The sequence below is a fragment of the Prenolepis imparis genome, unplaced genomic scaffold (genome assembly GCF_030444845.1).
Source record: "Prenolepis imparis isolate NDT839.2.m4 unplaced genomic scaffold, iyPreImpa1.0 SCAF_9, whole genome shotgun sequence".
Classification (NCBI taxonomy): Eukaryota; Metazoa; Arthropoda; class Insecta; order Hymenoptera; family Formicidae; genus Prenolepis; species Prenolepis imparis.
In genome coordinates, this window is record NW_028141167.1 from 16,763,912 (window position 1) to 16,777,863 (window position 13,952).

A 13,952-nucleotide genomic window follows, 5' to 3' on the forward strand; every position below is an offset into this window, starting at 1 on the left:
TGGAGTGTCTCAGTCCAGGCTCGGCAACCAGGTCATCTGGAATACTATCTTGGCTCTTACAACAGTCGGCGCCAGCCAGCCAAGAGGGTCAAACAACCGAGCAGAGAGAGCACTGATCGCTTGGTGATAGTAACTAATGTGATCGAGCTTGTGGCAAAAGAGAAACTGTCTTCACTTGGATACCAGTACAGCCCAAGGGTAGAATGTGTTTCGTGTGGTCGCCAGGCGCGAAGTTCACGTTGCATTCGATGATCAATTGGAAGGTCAGCTAGCAGAGCAGGATCATTCGCCGACCACTTCCGTAGCGGAAAGCCGCCCGCCATGCAGAGCCCAATCAGCTGATGCTGAAGCTTTTGAGCTTCTGAGAGTGTCGCGGAGCCTGTGAGGAAATCGTCCATATAGACGTCTCGGCGAAGAACTGCTGCTGCAAGAAGAAACTGCTTCTCTTCATCGTTAGCAAGCTGACGGAGAGTGCGTATGGCCAGGAAAGGTGCGCTAGCAAACCCGTAAGTAATGGTATTCAAACGGTACTCATTGAAATGTTCTTGCTTTGGGTAACGCCAGATAATACGTTGAAGGTCGCGGTCGTCTGGATGGACCATCTTCTCTACATCTGTTGCTAAAACGAATCGATACTGATGCCATCGTAGAAGTACATCGGCGAGAGGAGGCAACAAATTCTGATCCACCATGAGATGATCATTCATAGATTTGCCTGATGAAATCGTTGTTAAGCCGTTAAAAACGACATGTAGCTTTGTCGTTCTGCTCGCCTCTCGCATAACGCCGTGGTGGGTAAGGTAACTGATTCGATCCTTGATGCGGTCTGACTGACTGACTAGACTCAGGTGACCCAAATCCTCATACTGTGGCATGAAGTCCTCGTAGAGTTGCTGCAGACGAGGTTCACGGAGAAATCTTCTCTCCATGCCAGAAAGAACGCGTTGAGCAGAACGACGAGTAGCAGAGAGATCCGGCAACGGAGTGATAAGCGGAAGTCTGACGACGTATCGACCTTCGGTAGTCCGGGAGTACGACTGGAGAAAGAGATCCTCGCAAGCCTGTTCCTCGGAAGTAATAGGTGGATTTCCAGTGGGCAGATCCTCTTATGTCCAGAAACGACGCACGAGAGCTGATAAATCCTCCTCGATTTGACACTGGTGAGTAGTCGCGCAACGTTGATCGGCTGAAAATCCGACTGCACCTGAAAAAATCCAACCTAAGGTAGTCTTCTGGGCCACAGGTTCTTGGAGCGAACCCTTTCGGAGACCCGGCTGTAGAATGAAAGCGTGGACATCAGCTCCAAGAAGAATTTCAACTGGGTCGGCAGCTCTGAAATCTGGATCGGCGAGTTCTAAATCGTCGATATGCGTCCATGTTGCGCTATTTGAACGAATACCGCCATCGTACAGAGTGAAACGAGGAAGGACCAGTGATGACACTGTTATCGGCGGTCCTCCTCTCAATGCAGATATGCGAAGCAAGACCAAGCCATGTGCGTTGCCGGTTTTCTTGCCGCCAACTCCGTATACAGCGACCGAAGTAGAAGTCCGGGTGAGTCGCAGTCTCTGTATCAAGGACTCCGAGACGAGAGATGATTCGGATTCTTGATCTATTAGTATGCGCGCGGAGTGAGCAATTCCATAACGATCCGTTACGCGAACTCTCGCAGTAGCGAGAAGCACAGCTACCGGCGGACGAAGCGATTGTTGCGCAATGTGTGAGGTTTTAGAAACCTCGCTTGACTTGCATGTGTTGTGCAAAGTCGTGTGATGACGTGCCTGACATGACGTACATGTCTTCTTGGAAGAGCAGTGTCACGTCCGGTCACAAAATTTTTACTTTCACATGAAATAAATTTTAAGTCCTCTAAGCGCTGTTTGAAAAGCGCGCCAGTGCCGGCCATGATGCCTAACTCAGCCTAGTGACTAAGAGAGGCGGTGCGTAACGTTTAGGAACTTCCCACTATGGGGAAACGCCCCCGCCACACCGAGCGTCTCCCACTCTCGGGCCGCCGCAGCGCCAAGCCACCGAAAACGAAGGACCTCAGAGCGGTCCCAAAATCCGGCAGATCACATCGCGACTCCGACTAGAGCAGTCATACCTTGAACGCTCTCCTAATTCTAAATCTAATTCAACTCTAACATTCTAACTCTAATATTATAAGTCCTAACTCTAGTATTAAAACTTTAACTTTAGTTAACTTTGTATCGTGTAGTGTTAATTTAGAATAAAAGTGTGTGTTTCATTTATAATAATTCTCCACATTTATTTTAAAAAATTCCAATTCCAATTTCACGCGTTTCCAATATAATATTTTGCTTTAATATTATTACTATTCTAATATTACGATTTTAGTATTTCTAAAATATTCTAAAACGAGTTCTTCCAATCTGCACGTGTAGTGAAAATCTATTATATAAATAATTTTCTTAGTGGAATCCAAGCTACGACTTAGAGAGGACGAACCGCTCGTCGCTGCCGCACGATTTCACTTTTCTTATAATTTCTGAATTCTGCTGTGACTACTTTGAGAGGACGAACCGCTCGTAGTTACGCACTGGAACAATAACCGACAGTGAGGGCCGCCGCACGTCGACTTATTGTAAAAGTGACGCAATATTCAGAATATTTTATATTATAAATCATTATGCCTAAGACACGCCGTGCAGGCAGGAAAAACCAACTTCGCCGTTTAACCGCGCAACTCTACTATCCAGCATCATCGAGTGAATATTCAAATCTCATCGGCACCTACTATCATAACGACTCGGAGTACGATAATTTATTTGACGGAACCGCGCCGTTCGCTGTTAATAATAAAGACGTTAAACTGAGAAACTGGCCAGTGCAATTGACTTCAATCGAAATCGAGAACCCTCGTATTCCGAGAGACGACATCCCGGACAACGATCCTCGTCGCACTCGGTACTTGCAAGGGCGGACATCCTGCACACCCATTACGACGCGCCTATTCCAGAGCATCGGGGAACCACTGTCCACCCCCTAAAGATCAACTAAGGTAAGTCTCAACTATTATGAACAATTGAAATAAATAATAAAATTCAACGCTAAGATTCTAATACTAAAGGATAAGACTATTTGCCGTCACAAATAGCCAAATTATCAAAATAATTTCAAACACATACGTGCGTGTGTAATTATTGTTTAAACATATTTAAAATTAATATTTTCTACGAAATTTGAAATATAACTTTACACGTGGTCTCTAGAATATTCGTAAAGACTCTTGGAAAACTGCGTTTTCCAAGGGCCATAAAAGTGAAACTCTGTTTTTGCCTAGGGTCATAAAACTGACCCTTGATAAAAAAAAGGGGTCTCGACGATTTCTCTTTTGCAAACTAAGCTAACGTAGCACACTCAATGAATTTTCTAGAATTCCGAATAAAATAACGCGAACGTTTTATTCATTTATTTAATTCCATTTATTTAAATAATTCACCCATGTGCCCAATAAGGCCTCAGTACCTCACCGCCCCGTACATCTTGCCTCTTCCCGAAGAGGAAGAAGAGCCTATTGAACAGGGAACCCCTTACTGCCAAATATCAGTCGGGTTTATTAATAAAGAAACAAATGCCGCCCTTTGCGTAGATTGCCATATGCGCTTACGCGGTACTGCTCGAAACGAATGGTTGAACATTGCCAAACATTTGCTCGTAATCGGTAACTTACCAACCGGAATACTTTGCTCAGCGTGTAACTTCCATCGACTGTCGGTAACTCGCGACCCTCAACTCCACTGTTACCGTTGTCAGATCGCTTACCTACAGTACATCAACGGCGAAGAAACCTTTCGTATCGACACCGATGGTAACATCGTGATTACAATTTTCCACTCCGTCGATGATTCCCTCGAACGTTTTCAGGATTATATTCGATAATATCCCCATACTCCTGAGTAACATTTGCAACTCTCTCGTACGAATCTTAAGGCGACACCCTCCACTCCGCAAGACATTGAACCGTTGCGTGTAGCCTTGGCGGAACACCCTTCGTCGTGGGTATCCCCGGAAAGGTTTTCCGAAATACGACGTTGTTCAGCGCGATAGTCCGAGCACGTGGACCGCGATAATTATTTCTCGCGAATTTCACGCCGCGACTGCGCTCCGGACGTAACAGCAGTTGCTTACCTTGTGTTTGCCGAGACAATTGAGACACAAGTTGTTGTCCTTGACATGCTGTTTCCTCTCCTCGGCCGTCTTCTCCTGGTAGGCGTCACAAAACATAATGGTCCTTGTGACACAGAGAACAACGACTGCGCTTGCTCTCCTGCTTGCGAGTGTGCAGTGTACGCGTTTGACGAATAGAGTCCGTGTTCGCCTTGGAGGAGCTGGTCTCCGATTATGCAGATTGCAGTGATTCAAGAGTATGCAGCCAACGGTCTAGGAAACGCTTTTAGTTTTTGTAGTGACGTGAATTGCGTGAGATAAGAACGAGTCAGCAGTCGTTTGTTCTCATAATAGTCAGTTAAGACCTTCTACGCTCGCTCAAAATTTTCGTCCGTTGTGTTTGATGTCGTTCTAATAACTGTAAAAATATCATTAATCTATTACATTTACTTTCAAAAAGGTAAAATAAAAAATAAAAGTTTAAGTCCTTATATATTTCATAAGACATTTAAATTCGTAATTATACATATATTCGTTATTATATATACAGGGTGTTCTAAAAAGGTACGGCCAAAGTTTAGGGAGATATTCCTCACACCTAAAGGATGAAAAAATGTTATATGAACATAGGTGCGGAAACGCTTATTTTAGGAGTTAGAGCTTCTTTTCGGAATATGCGACGTTACGGATAATGAGGTAGTGACCTTATCTGCCAGGTAAAAATCAGATAAATATTGACTTTTAATGTTATTAAGGGATCATTTTTAATGTTATTAAAGGTCAATATTTGTTATTCAAAGTCAATATTTGTTGTTCTGCCAACTTCAAGAGATGCGCATCCCTTGAAGTTGGCAGAACATTGTGATCATATTTTAATTCAATTATGTACTGTAGATCATCCGTGAAACAATCCATACAGCATCAAAACCAAAACATGTCTAAAATCGGGACATAAGACATCTTTAAGACGTCTTTAATACGTCTTTAAGACATTTTATGACATAATGTCTAAAAGACATCTTAAAGACATCTTAAAGACATCTTATGTCCCGATTTTAGACATATTTTGGTTTTGATGCTGTATAGGAAAGTTTATTGTAATTGTACAAAATCACAGCCATGGTTATGTACACAAATGCGGAAGTTGCAGACATGCATTTCATTTATGGCTTGGCAGATGGTAATGGCCGAAACGCGCAGCGTTTATACCAGCGTGTATTCAGGCGAATGGTGGACATTTTCAACATTGTAACCGTACTCAATATCACTTTAAAAAATATATAAATAAACCTACTGATTAAACGATTGTCGTCCACAATGATTAATTCTAAATTGTTTCTTGTAATACAGAGTCAACAGTATTTTCAACATAACTCCTGAAATAAGCGTTTTCGCACTCATGTTTATATAACATTTTTTATCCTTTAGGTGTGAGGAATATCTCCCTAAAGTTTGGCCGCACCTTTTTAGAACACCCTGTATATATATACATATAGATTAATTATTAAAGGTCTCCGGATGTCGAAGCGAGAGCGAGAACGAGAGAGCAAAACGAGATGATCATGTCAGTTTCACGGACTTTTACGCGAGGCTTTTTTCATTTGTAGTATTTCACGAATATATATGTATATGTATATGTCATCTTACTATAGAAAATAACAATTTTATAATTCGTATTTTGTCTACTGAAAATAATTTTAATGGATTAAATCATCCGATTTATGTCGTGTTTGGTATCATTTTAATCGTTAAAATTTCATTAATCCATTAAAATTATTTCCAAATCGATAAAATGCAAACTAAAAGTTTTAATTTTTATGTATAAAATGTTTATATTCGCGTGAATTATCGTAGATAAGGAAAGGTTCCCGATGTCGTCGAAGCGAGAGCGAGAACGAATAAAGAACGAGCGAGATGATGTATCATCAAAGAGTTCCGAAATCTCCTCGAGGCTTCCTTTATCTAATCTTTCATATATCATATGTCATGTTACTATAGAAAATAAAATTTGAATAATTCGCAATATATCGAATTGAAAATAATTTTAACGGATTAATAAGACTTTTGCGATTAAAATAACACCAAACACGACATAAATCGGATGATTTTTAATTATAAGTAATTAAAATTTTGATTACATTAAGAATATAAAGGCTCTTTCTATAATAAATATAAATTGAGAATTAAGAAGGCTATAGGAGCCGTACGCGGTTTTCGGTGCGTTGATTCCAACAAAATTTTAATTTTTCGTTGGAATTAAATACTTGTGCACGGCGCACGAATTTTTACTTGGTATACTGCCAAGATTTTTTCGGAATAATCTCGACTCGAGATTTTTAATTCCGACGATCCCCTCTGACCCCCCCCCAATGAAATATAAGCGAGAAAAAATATTGGTCCGAAAGTCGCTGATAGCCTTCTTAATTCTCAATTTATATTTATTATAGAAGGAGCCTTTATATTCTTAATATTTAGATTACGTCGGCTGAAAAAGACGTTTACAAATAGTTATATAAAAAATCGAATAAGAAAAGTATTGTTTCGAAGGGTCTGAATAGCTTAGAGGTAAGAGCAGTCGCCCGGCAAGCGAAAGACTCGGGTTCGATTCCCGATTCAGCGACTTTCGGACCAATATTTTTTCTCGCTTATATTTCATTGGGGGTGGTCAGAGGGGATCGTCGGAATTAGAAATCTCGAGTCGAGATTATTCCGAAAAAATCTTGGCAGTATACCAAGTAAAAATTCGTGCCCCGTGCACAAGTATTTAATTCCAACGAAAAATTAAAATTTCGTTGGAATCAACGCACCGAAAACCGCGTACGGCTCCTGTAGCCTTTTTAATTCTCAATTTATATTTGATTACATTTTTAATTCAAAATCATTAAACCCTGTATATATATATATATATATATATATATATATATATAGATTTTGTACATAATATAATAAAGAGATATTTAAAATTAATATAAAGTGATAAAATAATGATGATGATGATAATGATGATGATGATGATGATGATGATGATGATGATGATGATATGATGATGATGATGACATTGATGATGATGACATTGATGATGATGATGACATTGATGACATTGATGACAATAATGATGATGATAATGACATTGATGACAATAATGATTATGATAATGATAATGATGATGTTTGTATATATTTGTATTTCAAGTTCAAAAAATTAATATATTTTTTAAAAATGTAATAGATAATATATTATTTTAATTGTGTTTAAACATATTTCTTTTTCTTCATATACAGATTTACATTTTAATACTAAAAGAGTTTTAATTAACGCATAGTTTTAATTATCGTATAATTTTGTTTTAATTAATATAATATATCTATATATCTTTTTTTCGTAATTTATATACATTTAATATACATATACATTATTGTATACACATAGATTAAATTTTAATAATTTGTTTAAATTTGATATATACTTTAATAATATTATATACATATACTTTACAGAAATCGTCTGTGGGTTTGTGTATTCCCACAGACTGAGATGCATACAAATGTATATTTGTATGCATATATATATATATAAATTATAGCATAGTATTCTATAAACAGTATACTTTCGTAAAATGCCAAAACGCAAAATACAACGTACTTTAGAAGAAGAAGAAGAATTTCAACTACGATGTTGTGAAAGAAAAGCAAAGAATCAACATCGTCGTCGTCAGATTGCAAAAGTAAGAAATAATATACTAAAATCAGTTAATGATAACAGAAATCATACTATTGTGTTGCTGGTACAATACATAATAATCGTATAATAGAATTAGATGAAGAAATAGTTGGACAAAGTTCTGGAAATACTACGTCAATATGTCAGCAACGTTCTGTAGAATGTCAATCTCGTTATCGATCACGACAGAAAAATCAACCTCGTTTAAATATTGATAACACTATGTCAATTAGTAATGTCGTTGAATATTATATCGGTTCTATGGACGTATCTTGTATTCATTGCAATGCAAAGCATTTTGCATCTGAAAATTATCTAATAGAAGATACTCATTTCACGATTGTTGCAATCATGGTGCAGTATATTTACAACCATTACCTGAATTTCCTCAACTACTTCGTAATTTATTCGATGATTGTCATATAAAACCTAATGATTTTTTAAAACATATTCGCAGTTATAATAGTTCGTTTTCATTTGCATCATTTAACACTAATTTAACTAACTTTCATGATAGACGACCTGGTCCATATTATTTTAAAATACAAGGGCAAATTTATTATCAGATTAATACAGCGTTACATGCTCCACAAAATGAAAGTCCTACTTATGGTCAACTTTTTATTGTGGATTCAAATGAAGCAATAGATCATCGTCTTAATCAAAATTCATATTTAGATTTTGAAATTGTACAAAACCTTGAACATATAATGCGAGAATTTAATGTATTTGCTCAATCTTATCAAATGATGGGTGAAGAATTAGAAAATCAACGGCGTTTAGAAACAGAATCAGGTGAATTATTTACCGGAATTACAATTATTATTTACTTTAAAGCCAGGTATGGATCGACGTCGATATAATGCTCAAAGAACTAATGAAGTTGCTGCTGTTTTTTGTACTACTGCTGATGGAGAAATTCCAGAGTCATACGTTACAATACGTAATAGAAATATTAAAACTTTACAAAATGTTAGTATTATGGACCCAAATGTTGAACCATGGATATATCCATTGTTTTATACATATGGTACTCAAGGATGGCATCGTTATTTAACAAAAATAAATAGTGATAGACGAATAACTAGAGGACAGTATATTAAATATCGTATGGCTATTCGTGATGAATTTAATGTTTTTTTATTAGGACGTCGCTTATTTCAACAATGGCTTGTAGATAGTTATGTAAAAATTGAAAAAGATAGAATTTGTTACGTCCTGTGGACTCCACGATTCTTTTCTTTTGGAGAATGCAAGGCGATATTCGAAATATTGCAGCTGCACTAATAAACTGTGATCTGATAAGCGAAGGAAACATACACAGAGATAGTTTAATTATAATAGTAAAAATCGTTACGTCCTGTGAACTCCACGATTCTTTTCTTTCGGAGAACGCAAGGCGATATTTTAAATATCGCAGACGCACAGATAAACCGACAATCTGACAGGCGAGACAAACATATTCCGAGACAGTTCCATCGTAAAAGTAAAGAGTAAATACAGAACTTGAGAAGCAAACAGATCAACTCATAAAATTCAAACTATAACTCATTATATTCTAAGAAGTTAAACTATAGTCGACAGTTCTCTAAACGAAACCAACACTCGGAAACTAATAAAAATTTAGAAGAAAGACTAACAACGATAACCGAACCTAAACAATTTTCGCCTGACAGATCGTTGTTACGCGATATCTGCCTGAGATAAATTCGAGAGGGTAATAAAAATATCAACATCGCTTGACTACAACAAATTCTCCATTGGTCGAAACCTAGAGCTCTAAAAGCCTTAACCAATCGTAGTAATTGTAAAATTAAAAGAGACGCCTCCGGGACCCAAAGGGCGTCATTGAAAAATTTCCTATTCGTCAGGAAATGTTAATAAACCAATGGAGAGGAGGAGCAAAAAAGGTTTATATACCCGCGACATCCCTCGGGAGAGTAGATTTTATTTCGGACTCTTGAGCATAATTTTCCGCACACGACTTATCCGGCCTCATACTTAGACCTTTTCGGCCTTTTCGAACACTATCATTTCAAATTCGGTCTCACTCGAACTCAAGTTTCGACGCTCGTTTTGTGTGTGAGTGAGAACAGAGTTAAGTGCGACAGTGAGAGGCAGTGAACAATAGCGAGTTCACAAAACCGGAAATACAACTACTGGATACACTGCAAGTGAGACTTCCACCTTGAAGCGCTTGACTCGACGCAACTCTGTTCTGGATATTTTTATCGACGCACGCCATAAGTAGTAAGTCCCCTTATATGCATATACAATCTCACTCTACTAAAAAGAGTTCTTGAATAAATTAATTTCTTTTATTCAAAGCTGTTACCTAATATTCGAAGAAGTTCGTATTAATTATTCCTGAACCCTTCCTTCCCCCGCTGAAGGCTTCCTGCATAATTGCAGCGCGAGCCCTGGTTTCACGGTTTCCTGCATAATTGCAGCGCGAGCCGTGGTTTCACGGTTTCCTGCATAATTGCAGCGCGAGCCCTGGTTTCACGGTTTCCTGCATAATTGCAGTGCGAGCCCTGGTTCCACGGTTTCCTGTATAACTGCAGCGCAAGCCGCGACCTTCCCTTGTATCCGTCGGGTTTCCTGCATAACTGCAGTGAGAGCCCTCGCAAAGTTCCCTCACCTAAACAAAATTGCAAAGGTGCAAATTTCTTCGGAATAAATATTAAAATTTTACTTCTTAAATAAATATTGAATTCAAGGACTCTTTCTCGAAGAACAACTCTCATATATCGCTGTTGTTAGTGGAGACTACACGCCATTCCCAACGGGTCATAAAGCGGTCCCGAAATCGTCGCAATCGTCGTCTAAGGCGAGAGTTGGCTCGGGCTACGGCGGACTTATTTTCTACAACCGATGACCATAAACTACTCCGCGAAAAACTCGAAATATTAGCTAGAGAACACATTAACACTATTAATAGTTACACCAAAGAACTTCGCAACCCCGCGAATTCCCTCTCCCTTCGAACCCACCGAACAGGAGCGAACTCCTCCCTTCCCTCTCCCTGATTCACCTGAATCACCCGCCGAATCTCAGCGGAACCTTTCTCCTCCACCTCCCCTCTCTCCCGCACGCCCCGATCCACCTCGATCTCCGTCCCCGGCTCCCTCCATTATTACCCTTGGGGATTCACCTCCCTCTTCCCCAACGCCCTCCGAAAACCGGGAACTACCGGAAGATTTTGAGACGATAGATCTCAGCGACGACGGTTCTGAAGAACTAGAATCGCACGCCGAGCTCACCTACAACCAATACAGAGCTTGGTTAATTAATCAATTCCCGGGAATAAGGGAAGTCCCGGAAGAAACCTTTACAATCGGTCCGGGCCCAGTAGATCATGAGGCCCTGCGTCAACATCTAATCGACGCAAATCCTGAAGATATTATCCCCTGGTATGTTCCTGAGCGTAGGTATCCCTTGGCCGTCCCAGCGCAAGTCTTATTAAGATCCTATCCTCCCTCCACCATCCAGATTCGGGAACTCCCATGACACACACGAACACACGCGCACACATGTATACATTATTATTATTGATTATTTAATTATTAAGGTGATGTTAGTATTGTAATAACCAATCGGGATCATAATATATTTAGACAATAAACTCTCCCCCCTTCATGTCCCGATTGATGACCTCCGTACTTATGTAACACCCGCGAACCACACACACACACATACCTATTTATAGATTAAATCCCGCGCGCGAGTTAAATGTTACTTATGTATCCGTCTTTTCACCGTTTCTATTTATAAGAATAAAACTTAATTTTATTATGAACTCGCGTTTAATTAATTTATAACCCGTTCCCACTCATTCCCGTAAACCGAGATCGCACAAGGTCCCATCCTGCGCAAAAGAGATTAAATTCTCTTGCCGAAAAGGGACCACCGAGCGAACGGCTTTAACTTTAAATAGAGTAAGAGCGACCCTTGCGGTCGTTGACCTATTTGGGCCCAGACGTTCGTTCGGGTCGAACAGACGGATAGTCTGCTGTCGTTCGAAAATAAATTTAGTTACGTCCTTCCTTTCGACTCTTCCTTCTTTGAGTCTGGACGTAACAAATTGATTATTGTAAAAATCATCAAAAAGAATTACGTTCCGAAACCAAGGTTTAAAAGATTATTTACAAACTACGGCGAATAACTTAAATGGACGTATTGGAAAAATGGTTACTTCCTTCCACGTTTATTGGATCGCCGCGTAATATGTTACAACGTTATCAAGATGCAATGGCAATTGTTAGTAAATTTGGTAAGCCAGACCTTTTTATTACTATGACTTGCAATCCAAAATGGCGTGAAATCGAGGAAAATCTATTGTCTGGTCAACAAGCTTCTGATAGACCTGATATATGTGCTCGTGTTTTTAATATTAAAAAAGATTATTTAATTGATTTAATCGTAAAGCAAAAATTGTTTGGTGAAATAACAGCGTTTGTAAACGTTATTGAATTTCAAAAACGCGGTTTGCCACATATTCATATGTTGATTACTTTAAAATACAATTTTAAAATAACAACTCCACAGATTGTTGATAAATACATTTCAGCTGAAATTCCTGATCCTGATGAAAATCGTATTTTACATGATATAGTTATGAAACATATGATTCATGGACCTTGTGGCGATTGGTGCTTGGTAGATGGACGTTGTTCGAGACACTTTCCAAAACCTTTTCTCGAAGAGACTAGAATGGATGAAAATGCTTATCCTTATTATCGTAGACGAGATAATGGTAAAAATTTTGAACGTCCTGGTGGATATATAGTTGATAATCGTTATGTTGTTCCATATTGCCCTATTTTATCTATTATATTTAATTGTCATATTAACGTTGAGGCAGTTTCACGTATCAAATCGGTTAAATATTTGTATAAATATATTTATAAAGGACACGATGTTGCTGCTATAACCGTTGAACCAATAACAGAAAATATAATTATTGATCATGATAAGATACATAATTATATCGAAGCTCGTTATGTTGGACCTGTAGAAGCCATTTGGCGTATTCTTGATAAAAAGTTACAAGATAAAAGTCATGCTATAATGCGTTTGCCAGTCCATCTTCCTAATGAACAAAATATTATAATCGAAAATGAAAATATTGACGATGTGATGACATCTGCTTTAAATCAAGTTACTATGTTAATAGATTATTTTTCATTAAACTTACGAGATGAAGAAGCAAGACAGTATTTATATATAGAAATTCCACGCTATTATACATTTAAAAAAGAAAAAATTAATAGTAGAAATATATCGCGTTGGGTTAAACGCAAAAGTCATTATAATTGTGTAGGACGAATATATTCCATTAGTCCAGCACAAACAGAATTATATCATTTGCGATTATTATTATTTACAGTAAAGGGGGCTACAAGTTTTAATGATTTGAGAACTGTAAATGTAGAATTTTGTCAATCATATTCAGCAGCATGTTTGGCCTTAGGTTTAATCGAAAATGATGAATGGAAACGAGCTATGAATGAAGCTGTTGGATGAATGATGTCTCGACAACTTCGTAGATTATTTGTACGTATATTATTACATTGTCAGCCATTACATCCTGAAGAGTTGTGGGAAAATTTTAAAGAAGCAATGTCTGAGGATTACGTTCGACATTTTGATATGTTACAAGGACAAAATAAAGCTTATATACAAATTAACAGTATGCTTCGTGCTGAAGGTAAAAGTCTTGCTGATTTTCCACAAATGGAACAGTTAATAGAAAATAGTGGAGAGGAAGATTACATGACACTTAAAGAAGATATGGAAATAGGCACCAAACAATACAAACAATTAAATGAGAAGCAAAAAGAGATAGTTGATCTTATATTAAATAGATTAGACAATAATAATAATAATCATAATAATTGTTTTTATATTGATGGTCCGGGTGGATCAGGTAAAACATTTATATACACAACTATCTATCATTTAGCTAGAATTAGAAATAAACGCGTGTGTACAATGGCTTTTACGGGTATTGCAGCGACATTATTACCTACTGGAAAAACAGTTCATAAGACATTTGGACTACCGGTTCCATTATTTGCCGATTCATCATCTGCTATTAA

The 13,952-nt window shown here is 38.0% G+C and overlaps 1 protein-coding gene across 1 annotated transcript; it reads right to left on the minus strand.

The window, feature by feature from the left end:
• Window positions 1-56: 56 nt before the first annotated feature.
• Window positions 57-4,248, minus strand: LOC145940202 (uncharacterized). The gene is made up of 3 exons (XM_083045115.1): window positions 4,153-4,248; window positions 1,220-1,781; window positions 57-1,105 (listed from the first exon to the last, which is right to left on the minus strand). The coding sequence occupies exons 1-3, from the start codon at window positions 4,246-4,248 to the stop codon at window positions 57-59; spliced, it is 1,707 nt and encodes a 568-aa protein (XP_082901241.1).
• Window positions 4,249-13,952: the final 9,704 nt, after the last annotated feature.